At 46.2% G+C, this 21,979-nt stretch overlaps 1 protein-coding gene across 1 annotated transcript; it reads left to right on the forward strand.

Moving 5' to 3' along the window:
* The first annotated feature begins 421 nt into the window (after positions 1 to 421).
* LOC143375091 (uncharacterized) lies at positions 422 to 21,464 on the forward strand. The gene is made up of 5 exons (XM_076823842.1): positions 422 to 1,144; positions 1,515 to 1,562; positions 18,443 to 18,577; positions 19,366 to 19,817; positions 19,891 to 21,464. The coding sequence occupies exons 1-5, from the start codon at positions 869 to 871 to the stop codon at positions 20,666 to 20,668; spliced, it is 1,689 nt and encodes a 562-aa protein (XP_076679957.1). The 5' UTR covers positions 422 to 868; the 3' UTR covers positions 20,669 to 21,464.
* The last annotated feature ends 515 nt before the right edge of the window (positions 21,465 to 21,979 follow it).

Below are 21,979 nucleotides of genomic sequence, written 5' to 3' on the forward strand. Positions count from 1 at the left end.
CGGAAAGTATGCAACGCACCTTTCGCACGAGACAACCACGATACCACCATCTACCGACAAATTCAAAGAAGCTATCGGTATTCTATTAATTATTACACAGTACCTACATTCATAATTTTAAATTTCAATGTACTTTAATTATTTCTAAAAGCCATTTCTAAAAGAATTCGCAATCTTTTTCGTCTATACATATATACACATTTAAAAGGAATCCAAAACATATACATCGTTTCATAAACTTATCAATCATTTAAACCAGTTAGCGCAAGAAAAAGTGTTTGCTTATATAATTACTTTTCCATAAAACATCGAGAAAGACGCGTAAAAATTTCTCCCGAATAATAGCCTAGGAATCGAAGGCTGGTATAGAGTCGCGCATGTGCAGTACGCGATTCTCCATGGCCGTTCAGTGATCACCGTGTGAAGGGGCTGCAGAGCGTCGACTCGTGGAGCGTGTTGTCAGTTTGACACGCAGTGGCGTGGTGTACAGTTCGAGCTCGTGCGATGTTACCGATCCCCCGTTCGTTGCGGCGTTCTCTCGTACGGCGATATCGAAACGAAGAACAGAACCACGCACGGCTCGCGATCTCGCGGGTAAAGGAGCACAGGCTTATTCGTTGACGCCGCGGACGGCGGCACGCTCGTGGGAAACAAGCGAGAACCGCGAGCAGAGCAATTCGAGAAACCGTATCGCGGCGATCAGTCGACGGTGTGTTCGCCTTCGAGGTTCGCGGGATGCGCGAGATCGATGCTTTTCCCATCGTCGTCGTCTAGTTTCCGGGTTAGACACCTGGAAGGGAATTAACCTCGATTCGGAGGGCTGGTTTTTGTGAACGATCGCGAGCGGGCCACGACGTCTCAAGTAAACATGGGCGATACGCCGGGAGCGCCGAAAGTGGAGTTCGCTCTTGGCAGCGAGGTGTCACTGGAACATTTCTTCAAGAGCAGCTTCGCGCGTGCCTTCGTGATCAATTGCCGGGACACCAAGTCGCTGGATTACGAGATGCTCGACAACACCGTTGCCGGGGAGACGGAAACCAACGGCAACAACTTCTTCTCCCTCGTGAATTTCGGTAACGGGAAAACGACCCCTGACAATCGCGTGCCTGCCAAGGACAAGACGAACGTTTGGAAAACGAGCGAGGTAAATACAACTCGTATGTTTGCTTATTTACTCCGCGGGAGCAGCAGTGTTGCTAGTATGTATTCGTACATTTTGGACGCACAAGTTCAATATCTCTCTAGTTTCTGGTTATAATATCGAGGGAATTCTACAATCTCCTAATCGTTACCAGCTTTCCAATGTTTATCTCAGCAAATTCCGTTCGCTTCGCATTTCCTGCGCAGGAAAGACACTTAACCTAAAACATCGACTCTCCGCGTCTCTTTTCGTAACTGTGAAATATCATTTCACGTTTTTCATCTCAATCTGAAGCATGCATTTGAAGTCGAGCGTGGAAACACATTCTGTGGACGAAGTTTCATAGATCTAACGAACGTTTTCTTTCCCACAGGCGGTTCAACCCACCGCAGATGCGAACGAAGTAGGAAAGCTGCGAAAAGTGAGTTTGCATTTACTCGAATATCTTCGATCATTCCCATAGAATGATCGTGCATTTATAAGGGGCAGTTGTGCCCAGCTGCCGTTCGATTAAGATTCCTCAGATATTTCTCGATACGTCGCGGCGTGTAACAGTGAAATGCGTTTAAACGCGGATTTTAAATAACCGAGCTATGCGCTTACGCTTGCGCAGAAGGTTCCGGTATTAGCGCCTGAATTCTATCGTACCGCTATAAGCGACAGTTTTTCTCGTCGATATTCCCTCCCGACCTTTTTGCTCCGCTCTTTCATCCTTTCTGCGAAACAATCTCCAATCCTGAGCGTCGTTTGTCGACCTGAAACCGTGGCTCGCAACTGGAAACGATCGCGCCGGCAATACTGAAAATAACCGAGCTTGAATGTTTCACAGACGAGAACGGCAGGCCAGGCGGGTCAGTTCAGTTATTTTGACACTTGTGTGTTTCGCTCGTCTAAATTTTCCAAGAAACTCCGAATGTTCGGTTATTATCGTCGTTGTTCCACCACCGGCTTACGTAACGCTAGGAATTCTATCGGGCCAGCTTGACGGAAGCATAGTTCAAAGACCCTTCTTAATCCATCGCGGAGGAAAATTAAATAAAATCTACAGCAAGATTTCGTTATCAGAAAAATCGATCGGTTAACGAACTCTGCTTTATCCGAATACCAGCCCCGCAGTAACTAATTTCATACGCGAAATCTTGAATCTGTAACTCGCTTTTTTTTCTCGTTTGGCTGCCTCGCGGGCTGTCTCTACCGGCGCGCACCGGAAGTTGGACTCGTCGAGTCACAGATGCGTGAAATGTCGCTAACGCGGTCAGATTTTTTTACCTCTCGGAACGCTCGGCCGATTTGTTCCCTTAGTCGTCGAATTGAATTCGTCTCTAAATGCTGCGCAAATTTTACAACAAAATTAAATTCGAAGGTGCCGCGCAGCTTGCGATTAATTTCTTAATCACATTACCCTTGTTAACCCTTTTAGTGCCAGGCGAAAAAGAGGTGCCTATGCGAGAATAACCGGCCGAATTTCACGGTTTTACTAGGGTTTGGGAAAATGCTCGTAAAAACCGAACAAGAAACAATATTTACATGATTCAAAAAGCAGTATATTAAGGACGAAATAGAGAACAAAACGGTGATACTAGTTTTTCTATATTCATTGAAAATTATATAAATAACAAAGGTATAAAAGATCATAAAGAAAGTAAAAGCGAATAGTAAAGCGCTATAAGGCGCGGGCCGATATATCGGCCTCCGGCACTGAAAGGGTTAATCCAAATCAGCCACTCTGGCCACGAATGGCAGCAGTGTTTGTTTTAACGAATTCGATGATGCACGGATTCATGAGATGGTGATGTCCCGGTGACTTGAACGCCCGAAGCTCAGGGGGGCCGTACACGTCTCTGCTTTTCCACGGAGTTTAAGTGGACACACGTGGCGTTAGGTGTTTGCGCTCGCTCGTAGGGAACGCTGATCGGGTAGGTTTTGCCGAGCGGAAGTTCGCTCGAGCCCCTTCCGTAATTATCAGTCGAGATACCACTCCGCTGGCAAAGCTTTGTGCGTTTTGTCCGCGCTTACATGCGAACGGGCGTTGCGTGAACGTGTGTTGCCTTTTCTCTCCCCTCGCCCCTTTCGTGACGTCATCATCCTGCTCTTTTTCGATGCCACGGGCGGCAGGATGTCGGTGCACGCATATGCCGCGGTCGAAATTGCTCTGCCCACCTTCTTCCCTCGAGGAAGTCCCTTTTCACGCGGCCGAGCGACGGTGGCTGGCCTTTTCGATTGCCCGCCGCGTGTCGGGGACCAGCCGCGCCGCCAAAAGGACAACGGGGCCCGTGCCTAAAAGTCGCTGCTTCAAGCTGAGTGAAAGCTTGAAGGATCTCGCTCGGAACTGAGGCATACTCGTAGAAAGCTGGCATTTCCCAGGCAACGGTTTGTGGGTTCAAAGTGCAACGCACTTAATTTTCCTCCTCAGATTGTTCGCTTTATTGCTGGCAACTCATTGTTAGCTCAAATCTGGAGCACTTCCTTTGTGCCATTTACGATCCCAAGGCACCGTAGCAAGGGCGGGTCAGTAGAAGTAGCTTCTTCGCCGGTTTCAGTGCCTGTGATTGGAATAAACTAAATTGCCCGATGGAACTCCCGGGTTCACTCATCTGAACGAAGCGACACGTTCTTCGTCGGAAGCCTTCGCGGTCTCTTATTAATAATCACGGGTAACCACCCTTGGGCACGTTATAATGACACGAAAAGTAGAGAACGGACAAGTAAGGGGGAATTAAAATTAAGATTAAAATAACAAATACCAATGAAAACGGCAGAAGGAGATGAAATAAGATAAACAGCTGTTGCAAACATAAGTATCAACGTTGCAACTGAATTTCTGAAAATGGGTAATGAAAAGGCCAAAAATTATGAAAAGCTTTGGAAATCTTTTATAAGAATTTCAGAAATATTAAAATCGAGACTCGGAAATAAAAACAGCGAAGGGTATCGAGTGCACAGCAAATATCAGATTTCTGGCAGATTACACCAGGTGTCCCATAATTCCGAGCACCGGCGCGCGTGGATCAGTGTGAATTATTCCGCAAAGGCCCCGGCAGCTGAGAAAAGAGTCGGAAAGGTGAATGTTTAGCAGACAAACTCCGTCTATCTTAAGCCAGCATCGAGTCCAGCAGGAGTGGTTGGTTGCTGGGGGGCTGGCGGGCGCACCGGAAGGGTTTGATTGATGGTTTGTTCATTAACGAGCGGTGTGGATAGAAGCGGTAGCGGGAAAGGTTACCTAGTTGTCCACGGCTCTGGAAATAATCATCATCCTGGAGGACGAGTACGCGGCAAATTACAATGCCCGCGACAACGGTGCGCCTTATGCTCTACACTGGTTCATTGCAAAACGCATCGTCGTTGGACGTGCGTGTACGCGCCGATTATAGACGACCCCCCTGCTCCTTTCTCATCGTGCGCAACGCCAGCACGCTTTCGCTCGCCACAATCGAATAGTTCCCACTGGGAAAATTCCCGCAATCCACTCGAGTCCCGGGTGCTTCCCTCTGGGCCGGGCCCGACGGCGAAGGCGAATCTAGGTGAAACTGGTTTAAAATAACACTCCGTTAGCGGCTGATCTCCGCGAAGCTGTGCCATCAACATCGCGCGCTCGGGACGCTCGCTCCAGGGTACACGCACGGTGAACACCCTCCATCATCGACTGCATCCTCATTCCTAGGCTCGCGCTCGCTATTTTTCTAAAGTCCCGCAGCCTCTACTCGGCCTCCAGGCGGTTTGCGCCGGATCAGCCCTGAATCGACGTTGTAACGACTTACCGAAGCCGCGCCGCGTCCTCTGTAAGTCGAAACTGGGGTGGAGAAGTCGCGAGGCAGCGCCACTCGAATTCCCCGCGGTTCTCGGCGTCCCCTGACAAATTGGAACCGAGCGGGGGACCCTCGCCCCGACACTCGGAGGTGGATCTTTATCTTCCGTGAATCCCGGCCGCTTTCGCTTGCGCGGCGATAAAAGCCGGGGTAGATTAGATATTAAACGCGTGTCTAAGGGAAGATCCCGAACCCGAAAATTCCAAAAATTCTGAAACTTTGCGAATATGTAGGGGATGTCCTTCTGATTACAACGCAATTTTTCTTTGCTGTCTAAATTCACTCGAAGGAGGTGAAATTAACCCCCGAAAATTCGGCTATTTTCCGATTTTGTGTTATAACTCGTGAAATGTAAGAGACAGAAAAAAAGTTTCGAGACAAAAGTTACTTCTTTTAATTAGATCTATCGTTTGGTAAACACAATTATTTTACAGTTCACGAGTTATAACAGAAAATCGGAGAATAACCGGATTTTCAGGGGTCAATTACACCGTCTTAGAATGAATTTAGGCAGCAAAGAAAGATTGCGTTGTAGTCGGGGGGAAATTCCCTACGCATTCACGAAGTTTCAGAATTTTTTGAATTTCCCGGTTCGGGATGTGTTCCCTTGTAAGTAGGGAGGACGAGGAAGGAGGCGAGAGCCGGGAGGTCGTTTTCCCACGGTGTTCGCCAAAGCCACGGCTGATCTAGCTGGCTTTCCTCCATTTACATTCACCGGCGAAAAAAATACTGCTGGAATTTCGCGCCGCCCGTGATTCTAATTCCTCGCCCGTGTACCTTTCGCCATCGCGCCATTATGACGCCGCAGCGCCGGGCTGAAACACTGCCCACGATTCCTTTCACAAGTTATACAGGGTGGCCCGCGCCGAAGCAAATGAACGATCAGCTGGCGACGGGCGATCCTCGCGGCGTCTCCAGCCGCCGCGTCTCGATCTCCTTCGAGGCCTGTCGATCCAAATTTAATCCGAATTGCGCAACTCGCCGGACCCCGGGCGTCCAACTAGCGCCCGCCTGTCTTCGTGGGCTCCGTGGGCCGTTGGTGGGCCATAGACGTCCCATCCTTCGTTTGCATTCGTCTTATTTCGATCACCAGGATGCGCGCTATCTGCGAAACACTTCTGTAACACGAACAACTGATGCATAACTGGCGCGCGCAATCCACTTACACCGTGGGGCATCGGTGACTCACGCGATCCAGCGGTCGCCGTTCAATTGCTTGCGGGAGAGTGTATCTCAGGTTTAATCTGAATTACGTAATTCGTTTGGAGGAAAGTTCCTGGTCTCGTGATCTGTTCGACTTTCGGGGTGAAACGGTCGTTTAGGATCGCGGCTCGATCGCAGGTACTGTTAACGTGGCTGCATGGTAGCTCGCATCGCGATGGACCAGGTAAGCTGATCGTGTTCTACGCGTAGTTTTATTAGATTCCTCCGCTCGGACTCGAAGCTATCCTGTTATTGTGACGCCGCGTTCTCGTGACCGACTCGACCAGCGATATCCTCGTCGAAGGCGTGCTTTACGATCTGATATTCAATATTAAGATCATTGGACCGTGGATGTCCGCGCGGCGTGTGATATTACAGACACTCGTGCAGACGCCCTGTATCCGCGTCGCTCGGAGCTGCAGCTTTGCAATCGATCTCATCCTCGTGAGATCGGGAAACGTCGGTGAAGATGAAGCTCGAAACCGACCTCTTAAGGGGAGGTGCCACATTGGCCGCGTCAAAGTCGCAGGTTTATTTAGCGATTCCTCTCTTTTCAACATTCACGTTAACAGAAATCTGATTAATAGCATTTAGGTAATATATACCTCTTGAAGATTAAAAAAATTTGGTTTATTATTTTTTTCAGCCTTCAAGTGATGTATGACAAATGCAATTAATTAGATTTTTAGGGGATTTGTTATTTAAGAGAAAAAAATTGCTAAAAATTAAATCTTTTTTTGTGAATTAATTACGAGGAGATGAATGCGAATTGTGATTACATAGTATTTTCGGGCAATGTTTATTGATACTATAAACTGTCCGAAAAATTTCAGTCGCTCAAACACACGTGGATCTATCGCGAAACTTGGTGTTCGCTAGGATCTGGAACTTGGATGACTGGTGCTCGTGAAAATCGCAAATTCCCAGCTGAAAAGGCTTGGTGATTCATCGGTGACTAACATTAGCCAAATAGCGCCGGAAATCTTGATACCAACGCGATAAGCTATTCCCAATTGCGCAAATATCGTGTCACAATGTCCTCGCGGTGGTCGCGGAGGTAGAGCGGGGCAAAAGGAGCAGCTGGGCGACACCTAGGCACGGCGCGCGTAGAAACGCGATTAGCAGCGAGCATCGGGTGACAAGCTGATTGATAAACCCACCGTCGAGCCAATTTATTTCCGCTTTAATTATTGGCCGCGCAACACCGCCGAGGGAAATTACAGGAATTATATCTTCCAGGCGTTTCGCGGCTCCGCGAGAAATTCGTTGGATAACAGTAACAAGCTGCATTTAAACGTCATTAAGGTCATAATCCAGCTAGAAGGAAGCAATGTCGTTCAATCAAGGATCCAGCGGAGCACTTTTAGGATTTTAAACGAGGTCTTCGAGGTTTTCAACGTCGCTGAAAATCTCCCTCGTTCTTCTGTTTAAACAGAAGCTGAAGTTGGGAAAATTAGGCGAGTATAAAATTGCTACTGGAATATCGACTCTTCTTTTTCCCCCTTCGCGGACCATCGCGCCGCGATTTCGCCGCTAACGAATCTCAGAAAGCCACAAAGAGGATAGAAAAGAGGCTGAATCTAATTTCGTCCCTAGTTCGGCCTTGAGCGTCTTCTACATCCCTAGCATTCCTACGTTCCGGCGCGGCGCCTTCTTCTTTTTCCTCGAAAGCCGTGGGATCCGTGTTCTCTTTTACGTTCGTTTCCTTCGATCGGAGCATGCCCGTCTCAATTGCGGCCTCGTGTCTCTGCAGGCTGCTCTTCCATTCCTCTGCATTCTGCACGCCTCGATTTACGAGCTTCTTTCGATCGGCCGCGACGTTTCTTGGTCGACGAGCGTGATTTCTGCTCGTCGATTAAGAGTTCTGTCGGTTCGTTCCCGTTCATCCCTTGGGTCACCGATGACCCAATGGGTGCTAGTAGCACCTATATGTTTCGTGACTTGTATCGTTAAAACATGAGCTCCACAGTTGTGTTATTAATATACGTTGTAAATACGATTCACATTCAGTTTGCAGGGTGTACAGTAAATAATTAATTTGAAGATTTAGGTAACGAAATTTTAAACATTCTTCTCGCGGTTGGTATTGTATATTTCTTCCTCCCCTCGACTTCTTCCATCCCCTATTTGTGGATGATATTTCATCGAGCAAAGTGCTAAGAAAGTTGTTCTATGGTCTTTTTAATTCTACGCACCGTCTGGATTATTTATCAGTTTCCGTGTAAGTAAATGGTGGTTGACCACTATTTCGTGTCGCTTAAAAGATTTTCAGACCCCCTTATACAGGGTGATCACTTGAACGCAATGCGTTTCCTCAAAAAGTGCTTCTGACAAAAGTTGGATTTTAAAATTCAGAAAATTTCTATGGTGCCCCCCTTTCTCCTGATGCCTTAAGCACGTGCTTATTTTGCTGATTGGTTAATCCGGCAGTGGTGCGTGGTGGCTGAACGAGAATCGCTCGAAGCAGCGGCTGAAAGAAGGTTTTTAACGCGCTTGCTCGATGCTAGAGAGCATCGGCGATGCATCGAGGAAAGTTCGCCGGCTGCAATTTCCTACGGCCAACCAGACGAACGTATTTTCTGCATCACTGAGCTCCTCCTCCCCTCCGTCCTTCCACGCGCAATTCCACGTTTCACGATCCTTCCGTTCCTGAAAGAAACGCTCGTATCTAAAGCCGCGTTTCAGCGCGCCAGCTAAAAAGGAGCGAACTGCATCGAACCTCCTATGAAACGGAGCCCCTGAGCGTTTGCTGACTGATCATTCCGAGCACAATCCCGCAGCTGGCTACTAGGGACTCGGTGCTCTGCAGAAAAGTAGAGGCGAGGTCGAAATCGGCCTCGCCGAGGAAATATTGCCCACCGGTGGCCCCTTCGGACCTCCTCGTTTCAAAATTCTGCACCACTCCTCGGTAATGGGGTTCGAGAGCTGAGGAATTATTTAATTTCTTCATCTTCCGATGACCCAAGTTCCTAATTACTCAATTCTTTAATCTTATAAATTGCTAATTTCTCAGTTTCCTAATTTTCTTTTTTCCGAAGCTCCCAATTCTTCCAGTCTCTAATCTTCTAAGCTACTAATTTTGCAGTTTTCCAATTGTCCAACTCCCTAGTTTCTAATTCCACAATTCTCTAATCTCTAAGCTGCTAATTTCTCAGTTTCCTAATTCTTCATTTCCCTAAGTTCCTAATCCCTCCAGTCTCTAATCTTCTAAGCTACTAATTTTGCAGTTTTCCAATTGTCCAACTCCCTAGTTTCTAATCTCTAAGCTGCTAATTTCTCAGTTTCCTAATTCTTCATTTCCCTAAGTTCCCAATCCCTCCAGTCTCTAATCTTCTAAGCACTAATTTCTCAGTTTTCTAATTTCCTAATTCCACAATTTTTTTTAATCTTCCAAGCGGCTAATTTCTCAATATCCTAATTTCCTAATTCTGCTAATTTCCCAATTTTCTGGTCCCTCCATAATTCCCCAGTTCCTGAATTTCTTTCTTTTTTAAATTCCTCGCCTAAGTGGTACACCAGCGAGGTATACACGTATATTACTTTCGATATTATTATTCCCCAGTTTCGCTTCGTTAGGCAAAGGATATAAGATTTTCCCGCGACCCAACACGTCGAATCTCCCCGATTCTAATTAAACGAGGCTCAGGCGTTGGCCAGTACGTACGTCGGTCGATCCGATATTTTCTGGTCCCACGGGATTCTCTTCAATTTATTTTTAATCATTGCATCGTGCACCGTGCGAACACTTTTTCGACCATTGTTTTACGTAAGCTTCACAAAGGGATCCACTCATCTTGCTCCACTCCCCATCCACTTTCTTCTAATAACTGGCAATGCGTAGCAATCGGTTTGTTGCTCTTAATTAACTGATTAGCCACGGCAAACGTGTTGCACCTTAATTATCTAGAATTCTGGGGGATTGTGTTTTGCGCTAGGGAACAGATAAGAGTTTGATAGCGCGGTGTCACTGAAAATCATTCTCACGGTTCACATCCGGCATTCGCGGTCGGCATTGTCTGACAATGTGGTCTAACCATCGCTCAATTTTCGCACTATTAACTGCACGTCCGCTGTTTTTTGTCTCCCGTCCCATCTTTGCCTTTCGAAGAACGGTTCTCTTCGATGAACCACGAAGATTTCACGAAATACATTCTCCTTCCCCTGATAAAACATCTTCTTGAATAGATCTCTAACGATCGATTTGATTAGCAAAATCTATTATTAAAAAGGTTGGCGCTCCAAACGACTTGGATCCGCCCATTTCTTCAAAATTTCTTAAACAATCTCACTCTAATCTCACGAGATAATCTCTTCCCCCATCTTTCCCTCGCAAATTTCACGAAAACAGGTCGACTCGATATATCTGATTAAGAAAATCGGTTATATATCTCATTAAGAATAACAATTTGACTGGGCCTTTCCTCCGCAATTTCTCACGATATTCCAGAACAACCAATCAACGATTTCACACCAGTGTCTTCTTATCTCGCTCGCTTCAACTTTTCCCTCTTTGAAACCAAATAGGGGGGAACACGAAAATTCTGCCTCGAAGAAAAGTCGCTGGAGGTCCTTCGCGCATAGGCGCCCGCCGAGGATAGAAAAGAAAGTTCCCCTGGAAAGTGTTATCACTCATCGGAGTATCGAATCCATTGACGTAGCCAGCGCCAGTCATTCGTGATTCATCGTCCGCGATTTGTATTCAACGTTCGCGTTGCCGCTACATCTTATTGTCCGCGGAAATTACATTTTACGCGAGTATTATGCCGATGGAGGCACGATTCGTTGCTCCCTCGTCGCGCGTACTTAAATCCCCTCGTTGGGAATTCGAACGTTCCGTCATTTACTCACCCACGCAGCACGCGATACGTTCGATCGAAGAATTAAGGGTATATTCTCGTGTAATCCCCTCAAGAATTTACCATTTTTAAAAAAGAAAAACTTTTTTAAAACCATTTTTAAAAAAGGATAACGTAGTAGATGTCGATGGAATTAATGAACGCATATTTGCGCTATATTGCTATATGTAATTTATCGAATTACCGGTAAAAATTTTAGGGTATTTCTCACGATTTACCGGTATTGCAATCCCTAGTAGACGCGTAAAGAGATGGTACTAAGAAGCAATACAAGAAGCTCGACATCCACGCTGGGTCAAATCTGACCCACCGGCCGCCCATGCAAGGATCAGCTCGCCGAGTGGAAGCCGCGTCGCGTCTTTTTAACACGAATGGTGCTGATAACGATCCCTGAAGCTCCTGGAAACACGTTCCGCGGGCTCCGCGTATTTGTTTTAATAATTAGCCCCGTGTCTGATGAGATCGCAGGCAGCGATCGTCGCGGCGCTGTCCGCGTGCTTATCGAAGGAAAAACAGCCGGCGAGGAAGGCCTGCGGCGCTTGGATATGCGCCGCGAGCGGAAATGGAAAGAGAGCATGGCGACGGCGGTGGAAAAATAGAGGAGAGAGAGAAGGGAAAATAATTTCAGTATTCCAACAAGACAGGGCCGCCACGCGGATCCTCCTAGCGAAACTCATCGTCTGCGGGTTAAGCTCCCGCTGGTGGGGCCTCGTCTGTTCGTTTCACTGGAATGCCACCAAAAATAAATTCGGCGGCGGAGTGCCATCTTGGAATCACCCCTTAATGCATTTGTCTCCCCCTCATCTCCTACGGTCAGCCTTCTTTTATAACTTCATCCTGTCACATATTTCGCCTATCGTATCGAGTTTCCTGCCCCTCGCGCCTGATGTGCACCTGGACACCTCCGGCATTCACGGGATTACCATTTTCCCTGCCCATTCGTCCCGTTTTCTTTTCATTCATATTCTTCTTCGCCATTCGCAAGCTGATTCCAGGGCGCATCAATTCTCTTGCAGCTGTCTAGGCACTTATAGGGACGGGGCGATGTAAATTGATTATTATAGCTTCTGATTACTTTAAACTATCTGCGTTTACGATCACCATTCGAGGTTTATACTGCCGAGACACTATTTTTGCTGAGCGGTCACGCGAAAAGGTAAACGAAATTCGTGTAAAGTAAATCGTGTATCGTCTGGTACATAGATGGCATTGCTTTAAATTGCCAATTATTAGTTAGAAGAAGATGGCGTACTGTTTCAAATTTCAGATTCGGTAAGCAAGTGACAAATTAGCTCTCGTTGTAAGTTTTCTAGAGTTGTGTGTAAATTTCGTGCGCTGAAATTGTTACACGATTTTAAAGAAAATTCTATATGTCCTTTCTTCTCGCTCCAAATGAAATAGGGCACAGTAATTATGTATCCGGTGGTAGGCACTTGGGTTACTGTTTCTCGGCCGTATCAAATCTCGAAGGTCCAGCGCGATTTCGAAAGATTGGATTTTCGCAATCGACGTCGAGTTAAACACTTCGTTTGCCCGCGGAGCAAAAAGTTCCCCAGCCCGTGTAATTGCTCGTTAATCCGCTGAAATGCGGGGAAACTGTTTGGTCGATAAAGCCTCTTGGACCGATAAGAGGCGCGCTAAAAGCGCGCTGCCTCTTGATTTAAACCGTTTATCTCCGCGAAGGTCCTTGGGTCATTAATAAAAGATTTCGTGAAACGAATAATCGTACAGTTTCGTGTCCCTCTTGTTTGACCATCGGGCAGCTGAAAGAAAATGTAATCGAACAGTGAGGCGCGAAGCACGCACAGATTCGCCCTTTAAACTAAACACTTCGTTCGCAAGCAAAGAGCTTAGACTTCGTGAACTACATAAACTGTTAATCTCAAATGTAACGGGGATATTCCAGGCCAGTGGCGCACTCAGGATGTAATCTTGGGGGAAGCCGAGTTGAACGAATAAAAATATTTCTAATGCAAATTCAATAAAATTCATTAGGCGAGTATAAACATCTATTTAAAGAATAAAATACAGTTCTTTTTTCTTTTTACAAAGCTCTTGAATTACTCCAGTCGTGGTTACATTAATCTCCTTTTTCCTTAATTCTTCGAGGGGTCCCCGGACCATTTGGATTGCGCCAGTGCTCCAAGCTGTGCGGTTTGGGCACCCGATTCCGCAATATTTCAAACTAAAAGCTATCTTCGTTAACCTTCCACTCGAAGGCTCCTCGTCAAGCTTCACCGGCTCCGATAATTACACCGCTATCTGTATGTTTAATCGAGTCCTCGAGCGGAATCGAGGACTTAGGGTCAAACGATCTATGGAAAAAGGCAAGGTAAAAGGTCCTTTGTCTCTCGCGAGTACGCCGGGCGGAGGGAAAGAGACCATGTGAAATCTGGAAACGAGTGGAACGGTGTTCAAGGCTGCGATCGAGAGGCTGATAAATTCGACCAACCACCAAGGGAAGCGCGCTAGGTGTTAGGTGGTTGATTCGACTCAGTTTCTGCATATCTTATCATAGCTGGTGCGAATCGCGCAACTGAACAATTTCCAAGAAAAACTCAAAATCAGCTCCCGGTTCAACTTCTGCCGTCTCGAAAGCAAAGCCTCGTCACTCCTAATTTCCCAGCAATCGTGCCACCCAGCAGAAGGCACTGTCCATCCGAAGTTCGAGGAAAGCCAGTGACCCGACACCCGATGCCACCTGCTTCCAAGTATCTAATCGGCGACGATGTGCCTCCGATGTGATGTCGCGCGGCGTTTATACGCGCGCAGAGAGAGGGCCGTTAGTGCGTACAAAGAGACGGCTCGGTGTGTACAAGTAGAAACGAAGGAATACTGAATAATTCAAGCAGTGACCGTAGCGAGTGACGTCACGATAGTATTCAGCCGGTGGACGGTTCAAGCTGAGCGACCATGCGGAAACCCCATCCGCTCGGGTCCCCCCGCTGAAAATTTCAGCTTTCCGTACAAATTCACCTGCCAGCGGCGTGGCACTATACCCCGGAGGGAGCCCGGCGGAGGTCAACGCGAGCAAACCGTACGCAAAACCTCGCGTTTGTTACTTAACTGTACCGTTTTCACCTTCGCAAAAACGGAGCAACGTTGCTCCTCGCGATCGCCCCGACACGCTCCGCTCCTGCACGCGTTAGGGGACTTTTCTTCGGGGAATTTGTGGTTCAGATCGAATTTGGAAATGTTGATGCGGACGGAGGTAGTAGGGATTTCAATTTTCAAATTCATTTTAAGATCTGGCGTGGCGTAAGTTTCCGAAGCATACCCAGAGACACTGGGGCAACACTTTCGATGCTTTCTAGAACAGTGCTTCCTAAGCTCTTTTGAGTAGCGGTAGATTTATTTAAGGTACATTTATATAATAAGGTAAAGAACACACGTTTAAAGCAGGTATTTCAGAATATAATTAATAATATTAAACTTAAGAATGTGATTAATAATATTTAAGAAAAAAACGTGACCATCCTCAGAAAGCACTTCGCGACCCCCAGATTTGGAATCACTGTTCTAGAAAATATAAACGCGACAGCAGTAAAGCACGTTTGAACCACGGGGTGCAAGTCCCTTGGCGCGAGAACGCGCCCACGCCAGCCGAAGTGTCAGAGGCAGTCGAGGTGGTGTGGAAAAATTGCGTAAGAAACTAAGCGTGGAAATGTTTTATTGATGAGTTGTAGAAGACCGATGGTTCACTGGGGAACTCATCGCTATCGCTTTAATAATTCCCGAGAAGAGTTGATAACCCGATTAGAAGTGAATATGAGGCAGGTATCGTTTGCACGCATTTAGAACCAGAGCACCGTTAAAATTGCTCGCAACGGACCAGCGTGATCGGAGGTTCTGCAAGAGCCTGAGCTTTTCCCAACCACCGATCTAACAACCACGGAAGGTGGGAACCTCTCAGATATCTCTGGTATATGACAAGCTGCTCCCCAGTGTTTACTTGGTCGTAAATAGGGAATTCGATCCCGGGGCTGTTTTTTTGGATTCCAAAACTCCCGGGATTTGATGCATCAAGTTATAACTTACCCTGAGAATTTCAGGAATTTTTAAAAACGCAAATTACTTTATGAACAACTGAAAAATATAATAATGGAATCCAAAAAAACAGCCGGGATCCCGGGGTTGAATTCCTTAGTCGTGAACCATATTTTTCACCTGACCCCGTAACTAGAAGTTTCCCTGGCGGTAAATCCTGCGACCCGTGCGGGGAAACAATTGGCCCCTCGCGACCGGTGTAAAGCCGAGAGAATTGCTTATTTAGGGAATCGAGAATGCTCCTTTGAGAATGGAACAGAAGGGCAATATTAATATAACTGTTATTCACCTGTTTCCTAGTCGATGGTTCCGCCCAGGGAACCTTTGGGGCGAGAACAATGGTCCCTATGGCGCACCGTTCTAATCCCTTGCAAGGGGTTATCAAAGCACTTTCGAATATAGTAAGGTGTTCCTTATTTATATACCACTTGCTCAACACACTGCGCGCAAGTCTGTCCCTTCATTTTTTGGATATTCTGTAGAAAAGGAGTAGAATATACAGGGGCGTAGGTAGGATTTCATTCGGGAGGGGGCGATATTTCATTCAGGGGGTACAATAAATAGTAGGTACAGTGGCTCGCATTAATATTCGGACACTTTTTAAAATCGCATAACTATTTTAGAACTGGTCCAAACAACTTGAGTTTTTTTTCGAAGAGGAGATTGAATATTATTCCAATATAGCTTGTTGTCGAGACTAAGCGCGACAAGGGCACCGCTGAAATTACCATTTAACGGAATGCGTCTATACGCGACCGCCACTCATCCTCGTGCAGTGTAATTCTTCAATAATCGTTTTATGGCGCCATTAAACTCTTCAGCAGCCCCTTTCAACATAGATTATAAGCGTCAAGACCATCCACTGGGCGACTAGGAGTGTCCAATGTTTAAAATATTGGAGGCAGGTACTTACGTACCTTGCGGAAGGGACGCGAAACGTGCCAGAGTCCTGCCTCGGAACGTGTAATTAAGGAATTAATAAAATGCCTGCAGGTTTGAACAACCGAATCGGTTATTTGAACGGGTATTAAGCTAATGAAATATGGAGTACATGGTGATTATGTAAGCGTACAGCTAGTTCTAATTTCCAGTTGCTAGCAACTCTGTCCAAGTGCTGTGAAACACAACATTGCGAACTGTTACAATAGCTAAGCTGTGTTAACTCCGTCGAAATCGGCCGAAGCTGTTGCCGCAGTTAAATAACTAACACACCTTTCGTCGTTTAAATGGTAACGCGCCGTCTCTCGGTAAATAAGAAGTGGAATAATCAAACTTTATGGGAGCTATTCAATCTTCACGTGACCATTAAGTTTGTTGTGGCTGGAGGATAAATATTAATGGCAAGTGAAACTTTCCTCCAAAGGAAAAAGGAGGATTTCTCGATTCGGTGTTGAAATTAAAATAGAAAAAGTAGTTGAATAACACAGCTACTACTTTTCTATAATTAAATATCGCGATCTACTTTTCTTATCACTTTTAAAAGTCCCGCTACAAAATCTGCATTTAAAAGTCTGTTACGGAGCGTGGAAATTTCCAAACTCACCGAACACTTCTCCCTCGGAGCCCTCACGCGCTTGCGCCGGGGGGCATTCTTCTTCGCTGTTTCAATAAAAACGACGACAGTTGAACGCAGCGACCGATTCGAACGATGAACGCACGATTCTTTCAACATCTCCCGCGTCCTGGGTTCGTTATCAACCATGGCCCATCGCCGGATATCTCGCAACCCGTACCGTATTTTTCCCGCCATTGTATGGAAATGTCAGGAACCTCGTGTTCCTACGAACTCCTTTATGCCCGTCTTTACGGCGAGCACCGAAAAGAAACAGGGAGAAAAATGCAAATGTCCAGCCACGGAGGTGGAGGGCCTCTCCACAGTGTTTCGAAGGTGTGCATTGTTGGCCCCTATGCTTTCGAGAGGCTTTCAATGAGCGATTGATCGTCGATGTATAATCGTTTGTCTGATAATGCTTCCGTGACTCGAATCACTGAAAATTCGTGGCTGTTCGCGGTTCTTCCTCTCGCGCACCTCTGTTAGAATTCTATTGGAAGGCACGATGTAAATACTAGCGATACCTCGAAAGTTGTTCGTACGATGAAAATTCTATTGTTTATTAAACACGCGCTGTTTCCTTTCTCGCTAATATTTAGTTGGTTCATCGGAGACCCCAGGAATTATTCCCCTTTGAGGAACAGAGAACCCCACTTTCTCTGAGACTACCGTTGCGACCAGTAGCGCACTGAGTATTTAAACTTGGGGGGGAGCCGAGTCGAAGGGGTTAAAAATATTTTAAATGCAAATTCAGTAAAGAAATTTTAAAGAATAAAATCGAGTTTTCCTTTCTTTTCGCAAAGCTCTTGAATTACTTCAGTCTTGGTTACATTAATCTCCTTCTTCCCTTTTCTTTGGGGGTAGCAAGGCCCAACCCTCTCTGGGTGCGCCACTGGTTGCGATAATCGAGCACTTTGAAAGCTGTACGTTCTATGTGTGTAAAGTAAACGTTTAAGGAAAAGCCCACAGTTTCTTTAATTTTATTCCGAATGTTCAAATCATTCCTCGAGCAGGACAAGTGTTCCTTATTTTGAGCGCTGCAGGAATCCCAGTTTTCTCTTTTATTGCGTAACGGTGGTGGATATCGTGGCGAAGTAAAGTAATTGATAAAGTGACTGATAGAAAAGAGTTTTGATTTCTATGTGGAATATGTTGCCGCTGTAAGCGCGATCTTCGTGCAAGCAAATTGTGTGTACGCTCTGCTAACGTCGGTTTGTGTTCACTCCACCGTGTGAAAATCTCCTACGCAAGGTGAAAACTTCTACTAAGGGGGAACAACACCTTGAAGCCCGGAAAAAGTGCAATTTTTTAAATTTTTTGTTAAATACCCACACTTCGTAGGAAAGTCATTGATATGAGGTTTAAATGTGCATGCAGTGGACGGTATTTTAGAATTTTTGCGCGACAAAATATACAGTTTTAATCAAGTTATAGAGGTCACCGTAGAGCGTCGAACACGATCTGATGGTTTCCCACTTTATCTGAGAAAAATAAAGGAGATCATTTTTTTAATCTATATTAATATAGTTACAGTTAAGCGAACGGAAATTTAATTACATTAATTTTTGGAGAAATGTCGGAGCTTAAAGGGGAAAGTTCTAAAATTTCGAGTCATTTTAAAGGAAAAAATCAATATATTTTGGGGTGGAAAAAATAGTAAAAATAATTTATATTTAATTTCCGCACGATTACTGCATTCGGGAGAGCTGCTCGCCGGTTGGATAGGTGGCATTCTCACCGCGCGCGCGGATTGCAATCGGGGGATCTAGAATTTCAGATCTCCTACGCTCGTCCAAGTATCGCCGTTCCTAATCGCGCTATCTCATCCTGTTTCCAGCAATGCCAGTCGCTGATCGAGGAGAACCGAAGGCTGCAGAACGCCCTGACGTCCAATCAGATGCCCCACGTGCAAGTGATCGACAATGTTTTCCTTCAGACGCAGATCGAGACTTTGCAGTGGCAACTGAAACAGGTTTGTATGTAATCAGGAACGACGGTCGTTCCGAACATGCTTCAGGTACAAGGGGAACTGGTAGTGCTCTAGACCGGATTACCTTGTTCCGATTATTTAATCCTCTTCGTTCGGAGCCGAAAAATGTTAAGGCGAACCGGCAGGCTAATTCCTTACCCAGAAATGGACGAAACACATTCGATACAACATTCTCGCGATAGCCTTCGTTTCCCGCGAGATGGGCTCTGAAGTCGGGGGGTGGCCATGTACCCCACGATCTTCAACATCCATTTCCTCCAACGAAGTCTCCATCTTATTCGATTCTCAATTATACTATTAACTCCAGATAATGTAAATAATACAAATAATTTTTGTAGTAATTTTAGTGAATTCTTAGTTTTATGTTCTTGAGCCTAAGCTGATTAATAGTTTCTACTGCTGCCTCGCCTTTACTCTAATCTTATTATCTTTATATGCATTACTGGCAAACAACCCCGCGCTTCGCTTCGGGCCTAAGAGATATTAGGGAGTTCGAGAAAATACATTTTACCCCCTTTCATTCGCTTGGGGATGGAATTTCCAAGAATCCTTCGGTTTGAGCTGGGCGTCGATGAGTCAGTCAGTCAGTCAGTCAATCAGGACTTCTTTTATATATAATACAGATATCTTCCATTTAAGAAGTAATAAAGTCGTAATAATAATAACACTAATAGAAATGTAACAGGATGATAGTGGAATAATAAACCGACCCAGCTTTCAGTCTCACTTGCAATGCGGTTCATTCATTTCTCTGTTCATTGAAATTGCAGATCGAGGCGAACAGGCAGATGTATCGTTCCCTGATGGAGCAAGTGGTGCGTTTCCTGGATCGGGCCCGCAAGAGCCTGGATATTCTTCACGAGAAGAGTAGTCTCAAGGACAAAGGTTCGGCGGGGCGAGTCCCTCGCAGTCGCAGCGTGCACGCGGTGCACGGAGACTGCTCGCCGAGTCGCGCTATCTCGGCCTCCTCGTCTTCCTCGTCGGACTCGTCCCGTTTCACCAGGGCGAAGTCCGTCACCCAGATCTCACCGTGCGCCACGGGCTGCCGCGAGTTCACTTGGTCGGTTCTCCGCAGAAACGACCCCGTGCATTGCACGCCGCCGCGCAACAAACCTCAGGACCTCAATAAGACGCACGACGGCGTCGTTTATAGAAGACCGAAGCAGCCCGAGCTAGATCCAAACGAGGTGCCGCCCGAGAAGCTGTCGCAGGAAGCATTTAGGTACGTGGATCTTGTCAGCTTAAGTTCCTACCCCCAGGTTCGATTGACGGAGTCTGTGAATGAATTGTTGCAGGTTAATGAAGACCGTTCAGTCGCTGCTGGCGATGAGGGAGCCCGACCTGGCCAAGATCACGCCGATCGAGAATAACGAATCGTCTCCGTCGCCTGTAGACCATCATCGTCACAATCACCACAGCGAGGCTTTCTCCTCCCTGCAGAACGGCAGCTTTGCGAATTCTACAGCGTTGCAAGAGGTTACCGGGTTCCCCGCACGCCCCGGCAGCGGCCTGCGCGCGGAGAACGACAGTAGGACTTGTTTCTTGAAAACGTCGTCGAACGTCGCCGAGGTCGAGCGAAGCCTGCAGAGCCTTCTTCCCGGCGTGAGGAGGTCCCTCGACGCTACCTCGCTCAACTCGGCAAGCAGCAAAACTACGGAGGAAGAGGACGCGCTACCAAATAATAATTCACTTAATGTATCCATGCCAGAGCATGACGGCGTGTTCATGTACGCGCCAACTTCTACGCCAAATAAATATACTAGGAAGATAGAGAAGAAAAAGAAAGAGAGGTCCTCGAAATCGAAGCCAGCCGTGAGCGTCAGCAGCGTGGAAGATGAAAGCGGATTCTCCTCTATGAGCTCGTTCCAAGAGATCGGTCTGCCTAGCGCGCTGCCGACCTTCCCCATCAGAGGCTGCCACGCGGAGGTGGGCCTGCCGGAGATACCTTTGGAGAAGGCGAGGCACCGCAGATGGTCTTCGACACCGGCTGAGATTCAGGCTCTCTTCAAGCAGCATCGAAGCAGCTTCACCGCGCCGCAAACTACTGCCGAATCCCTGAGCGTTTGGGTCTAAACGGCCCCGCGCGAGCAGTTGCGAACGAAAGTAGCCCTAATGAATCAATGCATTTCACACGTTGGAACTTACAAAGCGAATTGACTGAACGTCGAATACACTCGAGTATCCGCGCGTTGTAATTTTGTTTGTAAATATCTCTTTTAAGAATGTTACCTACTCACTTTGCATCTTGTTTGTTTCTCGCCGGGAATATTTAGCGGGGCAGGGTTATACGACTGATTCGCGCTTCGCCTAAAACAGCCCGTTGCTTTCTGTGCCTCGGCAGGAATTTCGCGAACGAGTCGATGCGACCAAGTAGAATACAAGTACGCTCGGGGCTTTGCTAGAAAGTTCATACGTATACGAGTGTAGCGAATACCTTACGTGATTCTTGTTAGCTACGCGCAGAAGATTTCGTGCAAATTTGTATCTAGCGTTTATATTAATGGGATAATCGACAATCGTAAAGCATTAACACCGTTGAATTCTGCGGATACCAAAAGCATAGTAGGGTTCTAAGCAGTGTACAAGGATATATCCATGCTGTACTCGAGAAACTTCTGTTTCTATGTAAGTTAACAATGTTTAGGAACGATCTTCAGTGGACCACCTTCTGACCATTAGTCGAGAATAGTTCAAGTTAGACTAATTTACAGATACGAGATATTGCTGCCGATTTGTATGATTCTGTGTTCAATTTGCATTTACGAGTATTGACATGCCACGGTTAATTTATCAGAAATTGTAATCTGTTTTAAGTGTCTTGGATTTGTATATAAAAAATGGCTCATAAAATATTCAGCATACAAGAGAACGGGCTTTCTTAACCAGGAATGAAATCGTTTTTAGTCAAGTCATTAATTACAAACTTATTATTTATTTCATCAACTGATACAACTACATGCATCGTATTTGCATACCTCGATCTACCTTTTGTACGTTCAGTGACTGGAGGAAACGATTTTAATCCTGCAATGTAATTAAATTTCAACGTTCTTCTCATTATGTACCATTAGTCTTTAAAAGTTGTTCCAGGCCAATCGAGGAGAAAGCTTGCCTAATCTTTGCGCAATTTGGAACGAGAAAGATACTTTGAAACTTATAAAAGAAGAATCGAAAAGACAAGTACGACTATATTTTCCACTCCGTGGATGCGTGAACCCAAGAAAAGTGCTCGAATGAAAAGCAAGCGGATCAACCGTTAGACAATTCGACCTCGAAGCCCCTCAGTTCATTCAGCAACAATATTAACAACAAGAAAGAGCAATTCGATATAAAGAAAAGATGGAGAAAAAGATCGTAATCGGAGATCCCACGAAAACCGCTAGA

This window comes from Andrena cerasifolii, chromosome 12 (assembly GCF_050908995.1).
Source record: "Andrena cerasifolii isolate SP2316 chromosome 12, iyAndCera1_principal, whole genome shotgun sequence".
Taxonomy (NCBI): domain Eukaryota; kingdom Metazoa; phylum Arthropoda; class Insecta; order Hymenoptera; family Andrenidae; genus Andrena; species Andrena cerasifolii.